Source organism: Pelophylax lessonae (assembly GCF_965119305.1).
Source record: "Pelophylax lessonae genome assembly, chromosome: 1".
NCBI lineage: Eukaryota > Metazoa > Chordata > Amphibia > Anura > Ranidae > Pelophylax > Pelophylax lessonae.
In genome coordinates this window covers 71,655,331-71,672,731 of record NC_138768.1, presented here as the reverse complement: position 1 = coordinate 71,672,731, position 17,401 = coordinate 71,655,331, and the positions used below count along the sequence as shown (strand labels likewise).

General features: G+C 42.1%; 1 protein-coding gene across 2 annotated transcripts in view; it reads left to right on the top strand.

Moving 5' to 3' along the window:
• Positions 1-17,401, top strand: part of ADAMTS12 (ADAM metallopeptidase with thrombospondin type 1 motif 12) — a 788,736-nt gene that overhangs the window by 609,001 nt on the left and 162,334 nt on the right. For both annotated transcript variants that reach the window (XM_082272461.1, XM_082272462.1), the window contains exons 14-15: positions 3,726-3,846; positions 8,028-8,272. In XM_082272461.1, the coding sequence (XP_082128587.1) occupies positions 3,726-3,846; positions 8,028-8,272 (366 nt within the window). The remainder of the gene's footprint in view (positions 1-3,725; positions 3,847-8,027; positions 8,273-17,401) is intronic.

Genomic DNA, 17,401 nt, shown 5'->3' with positions numbered 1-17,401 from the left:
CATGGCTGCACCCTTCCTCCTCTGGGTGCATGGCAAGGCACGGCCCTTAAGGCCCTTCAAAATCCTCAGCACCAAGCCCATGATGCTGTTAATCCGGCCCTGGTCCTCCTCCACCGCCGCTTCCACCTACACCGCCCATAGGTGTGCGCAGCCTATTGCATTAAGGTGTGCACCCCAAAGTTGAAATACACATGCATGTGTTTGCCAGCAGGGAGAGTAATGTATCGGGGCCATGTACCTGTAGGCAAGGAGAAATAGAGCAGAGCAGGTCCCAGGGAGATCTTTCCCATCTCCTCACTGGCAATGCTATGTGCCCTAGGTGATTAGGGTGTGCCCAGGCACACCCAGCACACCCTGTGCGCACGCCTATGTCACCGCCACATCCACCACCACCTCAACCTCCCTCCTACTCCATATGGGCCTCGTCCTTCAGAGATGAAGAAGAACATTGTTTTATTTTTCTGTTTTTTTTTGTTGTTTTAAGTTATTTCCCTATCCACATTTGTTTGCAGAGCACTTGCCATGCTCTTAATTACGTTTTGCTGCCATTTGCAGCACTCTAGCCCTTTCCTTTGGTGTTTTAGAGCCATTTTAGTGCCTTAAAGTTCGGGTCCCCATTGACTTCAATGGGGTTCGGTGTCCGGGAAAAGTTCGGTAAAAGTCCGGGACACGGACCCGGACTTTTTTTTAAAGTTCGGCCGAACCCGTCGAACACGGACATCTAGGTGTCCGCTCAACCCTAATTAAGAGTCCATGTGCAAATTTCTGACAGTTCTTAGAGGCAATCCAAGGGTGGTCCGCAGCTAAGGGTCAGCTCATTCAAACAGAGTGAAGTCAACTCTAAACAGATAAAGGAGGAGGGAAGAGCGCCACTTGAGTGCAAGATTATGATTTATTATGACATAAATACGTAGTAACTTACATTAAAGTAAGGATAAAAGCATCTGTCGCTGACATCAGAAGCCTTCCGGTTCCCTCCACGGCCGCATCTTTCTGATCTCCCCGATCGCCCGGACGCACACAGCCAGCTGGTCTGGCGCTCTGTACCTGAGGCACCCCGGATTGTGTGGACCCCTCTCACCATCGTGGGACCGTTTTGGACCTGACAGACGCTTTTATCCACTTTAATGTAAGTTACTACTTATTTATGTCATAGTAAATCATACTCTTGCACTCAAGTGGCACTCTTCCCTCCTTCTTTAGTGAGGGGAAGAAGAGCCATTGCTAGTTGTCACAGCAGGGGAGCAGAAGGTGAGGGTCTGGTGCATTCATAACATGTTACATATTAAACCCCCAATATAGGTATAACATGCAATATGTTATTGAAGGTGAACTTATCCTTTAAAGTGACAATAAACATTATTCTTACTTTCCAGAAATAATCTATACATATCTACTACTTAATGGCTCTGTAATAATTTTTTCATTAAATAGTTTCTTACTGTGTTTTTCTGCCTCCTTGTAACATGTGAGCCCTTGAACCTCTCCTAACCCCAACCCCCCCACCTCACACAAACACTTCTATTTGTGTGGAATGGTCAGTGCATGTTAGTTGCAGTCATGCGTACTGCTCTATGTGTAGCGCTACCCCCGCAGGAGCCGCTTAAGTATGATTGGTTCTGTACTCCCCAAGAACAAGCCCGACCCTCTGGCACACCTGGCAATAGTGTAAGTGCAAGACCAATGAAAACACACACGTTATGATAAAATACAGAATCAGACTGATTCTAGGGGATTCCACATCCGTGAACTACCCCAGAAGCAGAGACAAGCACTTAAACAACAATGAATCACAATATAACAATTTAACACAAACTGGGTTACCACTACTTAAATTGGCGCTATGTTTCCAGGCAGGAGGAGAGCAGAAGAAGGACTTTTTCCTATGCAGGGGCGGCCCGTCCATTGGGAGTGCAGGGGCGCCGCCCCCCTATCCATGCGCCCGGCTCCCTAATCTACATGCAGGGCGCCGGACGCATGGATTCCAATGGGGTTGTTTTTTTTTTTTTTTAAGCACGTGATTAGAGCGAGAGGCTCTAATTAGCTTCAAAAAAGGGTGGGCTCGGGGCGCAGTGCTCACCTATTTGTGTGACAATAGCGAATTAATATTTGCTTTTATCACACTGATTCTCCTCCTGGCCAATCAGGAAGCAGGTCCTGAGACCCGTTTCCCGATTAGCCGAAAGGAGAAGCCATGCCATTGGAGGAGGAGAGAGGAGAAACAGGAGACCTAGCGAGGTGAGACCGAGCAAGGGGGAAGCCGCTGCGGCTGCTGACTGCCCTTCACATGTCCAGGGTGAGTGAGTCGGCATACAGGCTGGTGTGGTCTGGGGGGGAGGGGGGTATGGTGTAGTCCGTCTGCCGCCCCCCCCCCCCCGGCCCATGGAGCACCAGCCGCCACTGCTCCTGTGTCAGACTTCTCTCTTCTCTCCCCTGACACCACAGACCCAACTACAAACACTGTACCTAATTCAGTGCTTAGTGACTTAACTCCCAAGTCAGACTACACTGCACATACACTACATATACATAGCCCTGAGTATGTGTGTTTCGTGCCCATATGGCATCGGTAACTTCAGTCCCTTGGAAGAAGGATGAGGCCTTGTATCTTTGGCTAGCCACTTTAGTTGGTGCATTTAGGACTCTGCTTGGCAAAGTGCAACTGTGGTATACTGACAGTATCCGGATAGCAAGGAAGACACTGTGACTGCTTAACAGGGCTTCATCAAGACCCAGGTTCTGGCAATTTGGGGCAAAGTGAAGTAACTCTGTCTGTGTGCAGTGTCCTTGTTTCCTGCAGATGGGCAAGTGCCCTCTCACCAATCCTGTGGTCAGGGCCCAAAGGGGAATCCGGTCGCATGCATTCACCTGTAAGTGAAATTGCCTCCAGGGCTGTGATGTGTGGACATCCCAGAAGCAGAAGGGGGGAAACCTCATTCTTGCCTAGGCAAGAAAAAAGGAAGCGGTGTACTGCTGCACATAAATGTTAGATACCTTTATAGAAAATATTCAAATGTGGGAGCGGGGGGTAGGGTGCATGTGAAAATAAGTTGTTTATAGGATGAAGGTCTGCTTTAAGCAATTCCAAATTATTATGTCGTATCACATGTGGTACAGTTGCAATGTATGCGATGTGGAGCCTTTCATTCTAGGCATCTTAACACACCTTGCCAATGGATGTGTGTTGCAGCCCAGCATAACTCACGACAATGCACTAACCTGCACTGACTGAGGTGTGGTGCATTGTCAGAATTGCACATTTTATAGAGCATTGGGTAGCCCATTTAACGGAACGCCTTTACTCAATACACGTTAATGCACTGCAATGAATTCACCCTTGCTGATTTTTTTTTGTTTTGCAGGGTTCTTGTAGATGTCTAGTTTGCTTTGTCCAGTGACAGGGTTGCTTTAATCTGTAAATCTGTAGCACACTTAATTTCAATTAATTAATATAATCACACAGGTGATAGAAACACCGCTAGCTTCTGGATGGGCATATTTGTGAGGTCCTGCGGGGCCTTGTGGTTTGCACTGCCTTGAGTATTTGGCTCGCATTCAGTTTTTGTCAAGCGATATGACTTGTGCCAGGAGCTGTTAAGAAAGATAAGGTCATATTTAAAATGCAAAGCTGAACGGTACTTTATTCCACTCGACACTTTGGATCTAATATAATTGTGTTTTAGCATCATTGAGGCTGACAGCCTGTAACATTATTTTTCCTTTAGAGGATTGGCTGTGACTACGAAATAAATTCAAATGCCACCGAGGATCGATGTGGGATCTGCCTGGGAGACGGCTCAAGCTGCCAGACAATCACAAAAACATTTGATCAAAGTGATGGATTCGGTAATTAGTCTTTCCCTTTTTACATTTGTTACAGAGCCAGAGTTTGTGATCTTTCTATAAAGGGGGGAAGATATGAACATTAAGCAATAGGAACATTTTCATTTTATTCATTTCAAGAAACAATGAAAGAATATGTAAACCCAATATTTCATATTCCTGATATATGCCTGCTGTACCATGTACTTGTATGAAAAAATATCCTCTTCTTTTTGTATTGCTTCCTTGGTGTGAAATAGCTTGTGATCCTGCCAGTCCCTCTGCTTTTCTAATAAAAGACCATATTAGGCATGAGGGCACAGCATGGTCAGTTCTCTAGCTGAGATCGCAGCATGGTCCCTCTCTTCCAATGATTACACTCCTTCTGACAGACCCCCCCCCCCCGTGGAAAGACCACTGTACTACTGTTTCTCCTCCCCCCAGCTCTCTGAGCTCCTTATACAGCTGAGATCAAAGGGTATGTGATCACCTATAAGAAAGGTAAAAAAGGTATTTATATTTTTTATATTTATACACAAATGTTTTGCCTTTCGTTTCTATTTTATACTTTTTACTTACTATTTTATAGCAAAAAGTAAAAAATATCGTTTTTTTCTTTTTTTTTTTCAGAATTGTCTCTCTTTTTTTGTTTATAGCGCAAAAAATAAAAATCACAGAGGTGATCGAATAAACCAAAAGACTGCTCTATTTGTGGGGAAATTGGGACATCAATTTTATTTGGGTACAATGTCGCACAATCGTGCAATTGTCCGTTAAAGTAACGCAGTGCCGCATCACAAAAAAAATGGCCTGGTGATTAAAGGAGTAAATCCTTCCAGTCCTTAAGTGATTAAAGGAGTTGTCAAGGCAGAATTTTTTTTCTTAATGTATTCTATGCATTACGATAAAAAGCCTTCTGTGTGCAGCAGTCTCCCTAGCACCCCCTAATACTAACCTGAGCCCAATCTCTCCAGCGATATCCATGAGTTTCTCAGCCATCCAGGACACAGACATGGTGCCATTGGCTCCCGTGGCTGTCAATCAAAGTCAGTAAGCCAATAAGTAGATAGAGGGGGCGGGGCCAAACCACAGCTCCGTCTCTGCTTGCTGTGGGGGCACTCAACCGGAGGGAGGGGCCAGGAGGAGTAAAAAGGAACCCTAGAAGAGGATCCAGGCTGCCCTGTGCAAAACCAACTGCACCAAGGAGCAGTTTAAATCACTTTAAATCTTCAAAAAATTAGAAGTATAGAAAGGATGGTTATATCCTATTGGGCAATGTGACCTCTGTTTCATTGTTGTCTGTGTGTTGGCAATTTTGTATTTATATGGTAAGAATATCCAAAAGCAAAGGGGTTGTCCCCTATCAGTCATCTTTAGAAAAACTTCTTCATATGAAAGAATCCTTTAAATTTATTTCTACCTATTATGCCATGCTGGATCCCACCAAGGCCCTTAAATAAGTCAAAACAAAGATGGCCAGCAGTGATCCCTCAGCTCACAATGGATGAGTGGTTGGAATTTTAAGACACCTATATGTCCTCCCTCTAGTCATCCTAAGTTATACACATGAAAACCTACCTTTAAATATAGTTTTTCCTCTTCCCTCTCCACCCTCTGGGTCTTAAACCTTCCCCTCTTTGCTTTAAGGCATGTGGAAAATTTCTTACATTCTTTCTCATGTTGTGCACATATACTGTATGTGCATTGTGGTCAGAAATGGCAGATTTTCTTGGATGTCCTTAGGCCTTCCAAAAAATTGCAACCCTAAGATTTGCCTCCTGGATTGAAAAGAGGATCTTCAAATGACTCTCATGCCAATAACCTCCTATTCATTTTTATAATGCTAAAAGTAAGAAAACTATTCTCCAGGCAAGGAAAAGACCCCCCCCCCCTAATCTGGGGGAATGGAGAAAGTTAATAGATCAGATATTGTCCCAATAAAAAATTACCTACGAACAAAGGAGTCATCCACAACTATTTGAGCATTAAGGCTCGATTCACACCTGGGCGTTTTTGAGTGTTTTTCAGCTCCAAAAACGCTCAAAAAAAATGTTCCAAAACGCCCAACAAGTAAAACCCCATTCATTTAAATGGCCCCTGTTCACATCTGAGCGTTTTGCAAAACTCCTGTAGCTGAAAAAAGTACATGAGCTTCTTTTTGGGCTGATTACCAGCGTTTTTGATAGATGTCAATGCCTGCCTCCAAAAACGTCTGGAAAAAAACGCCTGAAAATCGCGGTAAAAATCGCAGTAAAATAGCGGTAAAAAAACACGGTAAAACGCTACGCTCAAGTGTGAATGCAGCCTTAAGTATACCTAATGACAAACCTTTTTTTTTTTTTTCTCATTTTGGACAGAGTGGCGATGGATTAAAACAATACAAAACAAAAAACCAATGTGCTACCAAGTGGGAGGCAATCACTAGGAATAATATAAACTGTGTATATATACTGGATACAGCAGCCAATCCTTGTAGTGTCACCACATAATGAATAAAGGAGTATGGAGCGGGGCGCTATATCAAAAATACTGTATTATAGTGAAATAACACAATAGGGAAAGTGTGAAAAAATGTTTAGAATTTCATAGTATAAATCTCGTACTTCAAAACATATAAGATGCATATAAAATTATTGTATGATGAATAAAGGGTGCATGTGTAAACGAACAAACCATCAACAAGTGTTAACAGATCATCCAATGCAATAGCAAAATATATATATCATGTGAGATGCTCAAAAAAAAAAAAAAACACACAAAAAAACGTGTCCAGATACACTGTGCAATAGTGATGGCTGACCAGCAAAAAATCTGTTGATTCAAAACCGACAACCGATATCCAACACTGAGTGCAGTTGCCGCTCACCTTAGGAGGAATAATATTGCGTTTTTTATGGGGTCAAATGTTGGCTGAAGAGGATCATTCCATTATTGGTTAATATAAAATAAAATGAGGATCCCCATAGTGTAATAAGTAAAATAAGGCTTTAATGAAAACTATAGTTACAATTAAATAGGAGACAGCAGATGTAACCTAGGAGCCAAATCGAGGGTTCCCAGGAAGATAGCAGCTTAAAATTCTGAACTCACACACCTGTCACTGTTTGGATCACATTATTTTTGAACAGACATATATATATATATATATATATATATATATATATATATATGTATATTTATTTATTTTGTTTACTTTGATATTGCATTGGATGATGTGTTAAGACTTGTTGATGGTTTCTGTTATGTCATTCTAAACATTTTTACATTTTTTTACACTTTCACTATTGTATTATTTCACTATTATATTTTTAATATAGCGCTGCTCCATACTCCTTTATTCATTTTTTATGATGGATGAGAACACCTATTAAGCTTTTATTGCTATGCCCCCATTAGGAAGATCCACTCACTCTATTTGTCTAAGTGAAAGCTAAAGAAAATTCAAAAGTTTGGGTTGTCCCCAGAAAAGTAATAGAGGGAAAATCTTCCAATGGGGACAATAGTTCTGGTGACTTGGGGGGCCCCAAGGAATTCCCCTAATTTTCAGGGATTTCCTCTTCCTTCCTGTTTTGGCTAATGGGTCAGGAAGGGAAGGTAAATCTCCCCAATGGGATGCAGATGGCAAAAAAAAAATTAAAACATCTGACTGGGGTTATAACCCTCCCTTAATCTATCCAAAATTAAAAAGAAGTGTTTTTTTACATATAGTTTTACTCTAACTGGAACCCATAGCTCGCTTCTACTTTCTAGTGTAAGGTTTTTGTAGCAGTTTATTGTCCCTTCTTTGTATGTAAAAAGCAATAAAAAAAAATCCAAAGCAAAGTAAATATCATCAAGACTAGTAGAATTAAAGGATTATGTTTATTGATGTTTGAGAACCGTTCCATAGAGTAGTAGTCCTGGGCAGCGTGATGCCGCACCCCCCCAGAGAGTGGTTCCATGATCCCCTGCGCTCACGGGAAGTAGGTTGAATAATATAATTTAGTCTAGAAGACTGTTTACAGCAGCAGGAGGTATTGCTGAGCCTTGGGAGGAAGGGTTGGTATAGCAACAAAAGCTATATATATATTTTTTTTACTACTGCTTTCTACTTTTTTTCCTGGTGCCATTAATATATTTTTTATTTAAACGTGTAGTTGGGCTTTACATTTGCTAACCTTTCCCTTTAACATATACAGGCTAACATTTCCCTTTAACACATACAGAATATGTGGATATTGGCATTATTCCAAAAGGAGCAAGAACAATAAGAATAGAAGAAGTGGAAGCCGCTGGGAATTTCCTTGCAATAAGGAGTGAAGACCCTGAGAAATATTATTTGAATGGGGACTTCATAATACAGTGGATGGGCGATTATAAACTGGCTGGGACTACTTTTCATTACGAGCGGAGTGGTGATCTGGAGAACCTCACTGCTGCAGGGCCCACAAATGAGTCAATCTGGATCCAGGTAATGAGGAAACCTATTAATAAAACATATTATTAGCATCTGCTGAGACGTATTCAAGGATTCTTAATGTAAAATGATTCCACTTACACAGATTTGTCATTTTAGATCACCTTTTAGTAGTCTGAGGATTATTAATATGCGCATGCAGGGTACTTGGGTAAACCAGGCTCATTGATATTCTGCCAGCTAGAAATGAACTGCTTAAATAGCCTCTTGTACGATGTTCTAGCTAAAGACAATCTTGACTTGTTGAGTGGTTTTTATAAATATATTTCAAGGATTTGGCAGAGAATGCAAATATGCTACGGTAGCTGGACAAGGTCTTCACACAGAGCATATGAGATGTAATGTGGGCTAAGCATGAGATTTTCATTATCATAAGATGCACCTGTTATGTATGCTGAAGCAGAAAATGACACAAAAGAATTCAATAACCTCTTTTGCATGATGGTGTTATGAATTGCCTTTGCAAAGACAAGGTGTGATGATATAAAAACATTACATGAATACGGAATGATATTAGAGCCATGAACATAGTCTCCGCTTCCTGAGCCATGGCAGTATTTCACAAAGGAGTTCTTAAATACTTGTGGCTGAAACCAGAAGCTTGGCATATGGTTCTGCTCCTCTGCCAAGTGCCCCCAACCCTTGTGTGCACTGAGAGTTTGGTCTACTACTACCAATTTTCTATAGTTTCCTCTGACTGGGGCCAACCAGATGAGTGCAAAATGATGGAACATTGAATTAAATTATGTTCTGCATCCATGTAAATGCAGCCTTAAAGTCCAACATTTTTTATTGAAATGGGCTTCCAGGCAGGATACAGAATAAAACAAAACAGTTTAGGATTAAATATTGAACAATAAAGGCTATTCGGGACTTTAAGTGAGACACCAGCAGGTAATGTCTAGTGTCTCCATCCCTGTATCAGAAAAACTGAAAATTGAAAAGGATTAAAAGAGATGCATGGAAGCCAGCCAGCCCCAGTCTGATGTACTCACCCTCCAGTCTGCCACCAACCAAGTAGACCTGTCTCCCGATATAAATAAAGAACAGGGGTTTCGTTGACACGCATTTGCAAACGAATGTGTAAGCTACAAGGCCTCTACACGGCACCCTGTGTTACTTGCAGTCCTAACACTGACTATTTTGAGTGTCTCCACAATGGAAGCACATGGCTGCTAATGGATAGATGGGAGACAGGTGGGAGGGAGACAGCCCAAACCTCCCCCAACCTGCTCCCATCTATGACTGGTCTAATATATCATAGCTCTAATAGTTATGTTGTAGCAATGGTACAAACCTGAAAAGGACTAGCTGAGAAGCATACACCTCCATCCCCTTGGTGGATGCAGTATAAAACACAGATTGGGACTTTTTATGAGGCATTGGCCTGTAAAGCACAGCGCCTCCATCCCTAATTTCATAAAATATTTGGGACTTTAAATGAGACACAAGCAGGTCATGCTATTGGTCTCCATCCCTGTATATGATACAGGGATAGAGACACTGGGCATTACCTGCTGGCGTCTCACTTAAAGTCCCAAATAGCCTATATTGTTCATGTAACCAGGGATGGAGGTGCTGTGCCTACAGGCTGGTGCCCCATTTAAAGTCCCACCTTGCGATTTCCGTGCGTTTTTGGTGGATGCAGTCTGATTGACCTCAGCTTTTTCATATACAGGGTCAGTCAGTGTTAGGACTGCAAGGAACACAGGGTGCCATGTAGAGGCCTTGCAGCTTACACATGCGTGTCAACTAAACCCCTGTTCTTTATTTATATCATGAGACAGGTCTACTTGGTTGGTGGCAGACTGGAGGGTGAGTACATGAGACTGGGGGCTGGCTGGCTTCCATGCACCTCTTTTAATCCTTTACATTTTTAGTTTTTAGGATTAAATATTAGCCTTTAAACTGAAGCAGTCACAGCATGTCAGTTTGGCTACACCAAATGCATAGTCTTCATCATTGAATGACATCCTGTGTCATTCAGTCCAAAAGATGGAGGATATTTTATGAATGAATGGTCATCATGGTTGTGCCCCCTAATGGGTATCACCACAGCACCCTTTATTCTTAGTCTATTGAAGCTGAGAGCGGTGCTGACATCATCATATAATGTCATCGGCCAGAGAACAGGTGAAGAGGAGGAGGACCCATGCTTCGCTTGACCGCCCTGAAGGCATCTGAAAACAAAGTGAGTATATTAACTGGTTAAAATCCCTGCCAGGTTCTTTTTTCTTCTTTTTTTTTTTTTTTTTTTTTGCAGTTACCTAAATAGATGGTTTATTTCAAGTTCCTCTCTCAGATACAAAGAAATTCTCTTCAAAGTGGGAGGAACCCTCAGTTGTCACTGAAACAGGTGTCCCCAGTTAAAGATTTACCATTACATTCTGTTCTGGTAACAGCTGTAACATTTTTTATTTTTCATCACCTTACTATCCTGAGGGACATAGAAAGCAATAAAACCTTGCAGAGATTCTAACCCTTCTTTGGCTATAAATACCATGTCCTGTGAGGAAAATGTGCACAACACTGGATCAAGATCGGGCTCAGGTAAATATTTAGGGGATGTGGTGGCTGGGGGAAGGGGAGCTGACCATGAAAGGTTTTTTACCTTAATGCAGAGAATGCATTAAAGTGGTTGTAGACCCTAGTTATGGAATTTGAGCTAACACAGGCACACTTTTCATACTTTTGGCTCTGTATGCCACCAGAAAAAAATTGAAATGAAACAATCCAAATGAGTTTGAAGTGCAGACTTTCAGCTTTAAATCAAGGGGTAGAACATAAATATCAAGTACAAATTTTAGGAAACTGCAACCATTTTTTATACAGTCTCCCCCATTTTCAGGGGCTCAAATGTAATTGGACAAATTAATATAATCATAAATAACATGGTCATTTTTAATATTTTGTTGAGAATCCTTTACTTGCAATGACTGCCTGAAGTCTGGAACCCATGAACATTACCAAAGACTGGGTTTCCTCCTTTCTGATGCTTTGCCAGGCTCTAACTGCAGTTGTCTTCAAATGTTCTTTTTATATGTGGGTCTTTCTGCCTTTCGTTTTGCCTTCAGCTAGTGAAATGCGTGCTCAATCGGGTTGAGATCAGCTGATTGCAGAATGTTTTACTTCTTTTTCTTTTTCTTCAAAAGCTCCTGGGTTGCTTTTGCAGTGTGTTTTGGATCATTGTCCATCTGTACTGTGAAGCACCGTCCAATCAACTTTGCTGCATTTGGCTAAATCTGGGCGGACAGTACATTTCTAAACACTGCAGAATTCATCCGACTGCTTCTATCTCCTGTCACATCATCAATAAACATCAATGACCCAGTGCCACTGAAAGCCATGCAACATTTACAGATGTTGTTGTGTGCTTTAGATCATGAGCTGTTCCAAGCCTTCGCCACACTTTTTTCTTCCCGTCATTCTGGTACAGATTAATCTTTGTTTCATCTGTCCAAAGAATGCTTTTTCAGAACTGGTCTGGCTTTTTTAAATGTTTTTCTATTCTTCAGGCATATGAATGGTTTGTACCTTGTGGTGAACCCTCTGTATTTGCTCTCGTGAAGTCTTCTCTTGGTTGTAGACTTGACAATGATACGCCCACCTCCTTGAGAGTGTCCTCCACTTGTCTTGATGTTGTGAATGGGTTTTTCTTTACCATAGAGAGGATCCTGCGATCATCCACCACTGTTGTCTTCTGTGGACGTCCAGGGCTTTTTATGTTGTTGAGCTCACCAGTGTGTTCTTCTTTCCACTGAATGTACCAAACTTGATTTGGCCATTCCTAATGATTCTGCTATCTCTCTAATGGATTTGTTTAATTTTTGAAGCCTTACAATGGCCTGTTTCACTTGCATGGACAGCTCCTTTGAACACATGTTGTAGGTTCACAGCAATAGATTTCAAATGCAAATTCCACACTTAAAATCAACTTCAGATCTTTTACCTGCTTAATTAATGAAGAAATAACGAAGGAGTAGCCCACACCTGGCCAGGAAAAAGCTTTTGATTTATCTGTCCAATTACTTTTGGTCACTTGAAAAACAGGTTGGCTATTCTTAAGAGCTGTAATTCCTATACCCTTCTTCTGACTTGGATGTACATACCCTCAAATTAAACCCAAGAGTGTGCAATTTCAGCCCATATTTATTACATAACTATAGCTTGAATATGTTTTGGTAAAAACCTGAAAATAACTAAAACTGTATATCTGTAGTGTTTACTTGTTTCTCTCTAAAGCTCTAAGTGTCGTTTCTCTGTTATTCCTTTGTTATTAACCACTTTACCACCGGAGGATTTTGCTGTCTTATGTCCAGGCCACTTTTTCCAATTCGGCGCTGTGCGACTTTAACTGACAATTGCGCGGTCGTGCGACGCAGTACCCAAACTAAATTTACGTCCTTTTTTTCCCACATACAGAGCTTTCTTTTGGTGGTATTTGATCACCTGTGCCATTTTTTACTTTTTGCGCTATAAACAAAAAAAGAGCGTTTATTTTGAAAAAATAACAATATTTTTAACATTTTTTTTATATGAAATTCCCTCCAAAAAAATGTAAAAATCTAAATTTTAAAAATTTTTGGCCAATTCGTTTTCTGCTACCTATGTTTGGTAAAAAAATAATAAGCGTATTTTGATTGGTTTGCGCAAAAGTTATTGCGTTTACTAACTAAGGGAAAGATTTCTGTCATTTTTGGTGTTTTTTTTTTTACACTTTTGGGGGTACCAGTGACATTACTACAGTAATCAGTGCTATAAATATGCACTGTTACTGTAAAAATGACACTGGCAGAGAAGGGGTTAATTTTATTGGAGAGGGAGGGGTTCATGTATGCCTGGTGCTTACTAACGTGTGTGGGGGGAGGTGACTGAGTGACACAGGGACAGATCGCATTATCAGCTATGCTGAACCCTGCAATCTGTCACTGTTTGTCACTTAGGAGATCCGCCCGCTCTGTTTACACAAGTGGGCGGATCTCCAAACTCGATTCCCCGACGATCGCCGCCGCTCCTCCCCTGCCCGACTCCCGCTGTGACTGAAAACCGCGGGAGCGCGGTTAACTGTGTTCCTAGCCTTTGTAGTGTGTAGAGTGGGAGGTGTTTTTACTAGGGTAAGACATGGATCCATGTCTCTCCTTTGCAGGAACACAGGATCCATGCCTTCCCTACTGACAGAACGGTTATCTGCCTTGTTTACAAAAGCAGACTGCTGTTCTGCCTCTATGCTGGATGATCGACGGGTGGCGGCAGGCATTTAGTCCGTCGTACCTGCAGATCAGCATGCGCGCCCCCAACCCGAAAGTGTCAGATCACGTACTAAGCCATTTGCGGATAGAAAAGTCTGAACTATGGTTTTAAAGTTGAAGCCTGGGTAGAGCCAGGATATGCTCTCCATTTAGAGGAGCTGGGATCTCCTGAGAAGGGAGGTTTTGACACCATTATCTGGAGGAAAAAACTTTTCCCCCTGTGGCCTCTTTATTGAATTGATCAAGTTCCTTGCAAAACAGAAATCTTCTTTTAAAGGCCATAAGTGTGATGTGTCTTTTGCATAGGAAGCTTCTGCTGCCCAGTCCTTTAGCCAGAGAATTCTGTGCATATGAATGGAGATTAGAATCTTTCTGGATATTTCTCACATGATGTGCTCGAGGTCATCTACCCAGAAAAGATGAGCACAAGGTAGATGTTGTAAACCTCACAATTCTGAAAAACAGGGTCATGTTGGTTATTCATTGTCCTAGTCCAGTTAGGTGCAGTTTGACACACAGAAACACAGTGTCAGCAAGAGCTGGTTGCAGGGATGCGCCTGCATAGTAAAAAGAGCTTTTAAGAGCTGACAGACAAATATTAAAATCTTCTTTTAAATAAGGAACATCCTTAATAGATACAATGAGATGTTTGTTTGGGACAGATGGCAGGATCAAGCACAGGAATACCCCACATGTTTGCAAACTCTTTTTCCACTGGATAAAGTTAAGCTAAAACTTTTGGGAATATGACCTAAGTGTCATAGACTGCACATTCTATATTTTAATGAACATTGAAAAAATGGCACTACTGCACAAAAAATGAATTGTAAGTTCATAACAGACAAAACTACATTGCCCCTTTGGGATTTGGGCAGCAATTGTGTAGATAATTTATACATTATTGTATTTTTTAGACATGGTGATATCCTTGACAAAGGCACCTATTGAATGTTAGCCGAAACGCGTCGGATGTTTTCGGATGTTCTCTGCCGAACCCAGAGTCTTTTTCAAGCATGGATAGCAGAGAAATAACATCAGAAGTCACCATCTCACAATATGTCACACTTTCCCTCTTTCTCACCATCTTTTATGGGCCTCTAGCCCATTGTACATAACCTTCTTTGTGTATTCATTTACATATCATTTTTTTAATAAATATGTTTTACTACAAACCTGTATAAATTCCAAATTTTTCTCTATAAAGTCCCACCTTTTGCTTGGTTTGAGGCACCAAATCCTGGAAATACAATTATAAGGGATGTTGGCAAAACTGTTTTACTTTAGGCTACCTAGAGAATCACAACCCTATTAGCCTTAACAACCTATTGCCTGTGCAGACACTCTCGCTGGGTGCAGGAATGGGCCCTGCTGTTAAAAGTTAGAAAAGTTAGAAACAAAAATTGAAATTACATGTACTTGTCATACAGGTGCAGAAAAATTGGGCCTTGGGTGTTGGTGGTGCCAGAACACTGTAACCCCTCACAGTTACTCTTGCTGGGCGTTGAAAATTAGAAACAAATATTGAAATTACATGCACCTGTGATACAGGTGCAGAAAAATTGGGCCTGGAAGCTAGCATAATCAAGATTCAGCAATAGGATAGGCAAAATAGGCAGTCTTCAAAGGATCCCATATCCCTAGCAAATTCAATAAGTTACATCAGCATTAGGGGCTTGATAGCTGCTGTTGATCCAGGACTAATTCATTTTTATAAATGTCGGAGTCTGAGGACAGGCGCACTCTTTATCCGTCACAAAACCTCCAGCAGCACTGAATGTCAATTCGGAAAGCATGCTGGAAGCAAGACAGGCCAGTAGCTCTATAACATTTTGAGCAAGATCTGGCCAGTGGTCCATCTTTAAGACCAAATAACCCAGTGGATGGTCAGTTGGAAAGGTCTCCAAGTCTGCTCTTGCCCCTAGATAATCCTACACCATATACTGCAGACACTGTCAATGGTTGCTTAAACCTAACAGCCCTGGGCACTGAGGACTAAAGAATTTTTTAAAGGCATCGGTCACTCGGCTGCCTTCTCAACCGCTCCTCCTTTGACTGAACGAAGCCTCAGAAACACATTGTCCAGGAAATGGTAACCTCCCAGTTTCTGGAAAGGTGTTACATAAATTTTTCTTCAAGGAGTCCTCAAGATGTTTCATCCTCTGCTCCCTCTGCGAAGGCAGGATGAGCTCTGCAACTTTGTAACGTGGATCAAGAAGGGTTGCCAACCAGTAATGATTCCTCTCCTTGATACCACGAATCCTCAGGTCCTTTTGCAGGCTTTGCAGCATCAAGGAGCCCATGCAGTGTAAGTTTGAGGAGGCATGAGCTTCTAACTCCTCTAGGTCACTAAGGATGACATTTGTCAGGAGCAACCTCTCCCCAGCCACTCACAACTCTGGGGGTTTCTGGGGAATGAAAACCATCCCTTGAGGACTGATGTATGTTATCCTCTACATCCACGCTGCCAGAACCCTCCTCCTCCTCCTGTGTGTTTTGTGGTCCTGCAGGAATGTTATCTGCATAAAGGGGGCCTTGTGAAGAAAGGAAGTCCTCCTCTTTCTCCCGCTGTTCTGCCTCAAATTCCCTGTCCATGATTCCACGAAGCGTGTGCTCCAGCAGGAAGACAAGAGGGACAGTGTCACCGATGCATGCATCCTCGCGGTTCACCATCTTTGGGTGTCCGACATTTGGTTCCTCCAGTGCAGTCTCCATTGCCACCTTGGGACCTCAATTTGGTGCTTTCGGTCCTCCAGAAGTCTCTTTTTGAGAATCTTCGGAAGATTCCCTTGCTTACACTGTCTCAGAAAATGGCTTTTTTGGTGGCTATTACCTCTGCGTGCAGGGTGTTGGAACTGGTGGCGTTATCCTGTTGTTCACCTTACCTGGTGATTCACAGAGATAAAGTTGTTCATCGCCCCTGTCTGTCCTTCCTCCAAAAGGTTGTCTCTGATTTTCATTTGAATGAAGACCTTGTGTTGCTTTCCCTGTGTCCCAGGCCAAAGCATCTGAATTAAATTGCCTTGCATGCCTTGGATGTGGTCTGAGCAATTAGGGTGTACCTGGCAGCTACGGAGTCTTTCAGGAAGTCAGACTCTCTCTTTGTGCTCACGGATGGGCCTCGGAAAGGGTTATCCGCTTCCTCTGCGACCATTTTCAGATGGATTAGACAGATGGTGATTTAGTCCTATTCCATCAAGGTTCAGGTTCCTCCTTTCCCTGTTAAGGCGCACTCTACTCGGGCGCTTAGTGCCTCCTAGGCCTTTCGTCATCACCTGGTTGTGGGTGCACACTTTCACAAAGTTTTATAAAGTGGATGTGTTTGCATTTGAGGATGCTTCTTTTGGTTGCAGGGCTTTGCAAGCTGCTGTTTAGAGGACCTGATCTTTTTCGAGGGAGTATTGTTTTTTCAGGTGGGCTCAGTTTGTTTTGATTGAGCGCCTGTTGCCTGGATGGCTACTGTTTAGCCTTGGGTATTTTTTTGCTGTTCCCACCCCCCATGTGTAACACTGCTTTTGGACATCCAAATGGTTATGAAGATCAGGAGCTGTTTCTGTCAATGAATGAAAAAGAAAATGGGATTTTTGACTTACCATAAAATCCATTTCTCTGATGTTCATTGACGGACACAGCACCCACCCCTCTGTGGAATTGTAATTCTTCTGACACTGCTTGTAACTAAACTTAGTACCTATAGCAGGGAGAGGAAGTATACCCCTGGTACTGCACATAGGCGTAGCCAGATTCTTTTTTCTGCCTAGTGTCCTATTCCTGTAGGGGGCAGTGTAACCCAATTGTTATGAAGATCAGGAGCTATGTCCGTCAATGAACATCAGAGAAATAGATGTTACGGTAAGTCAAAAATCCCATTTTTTTA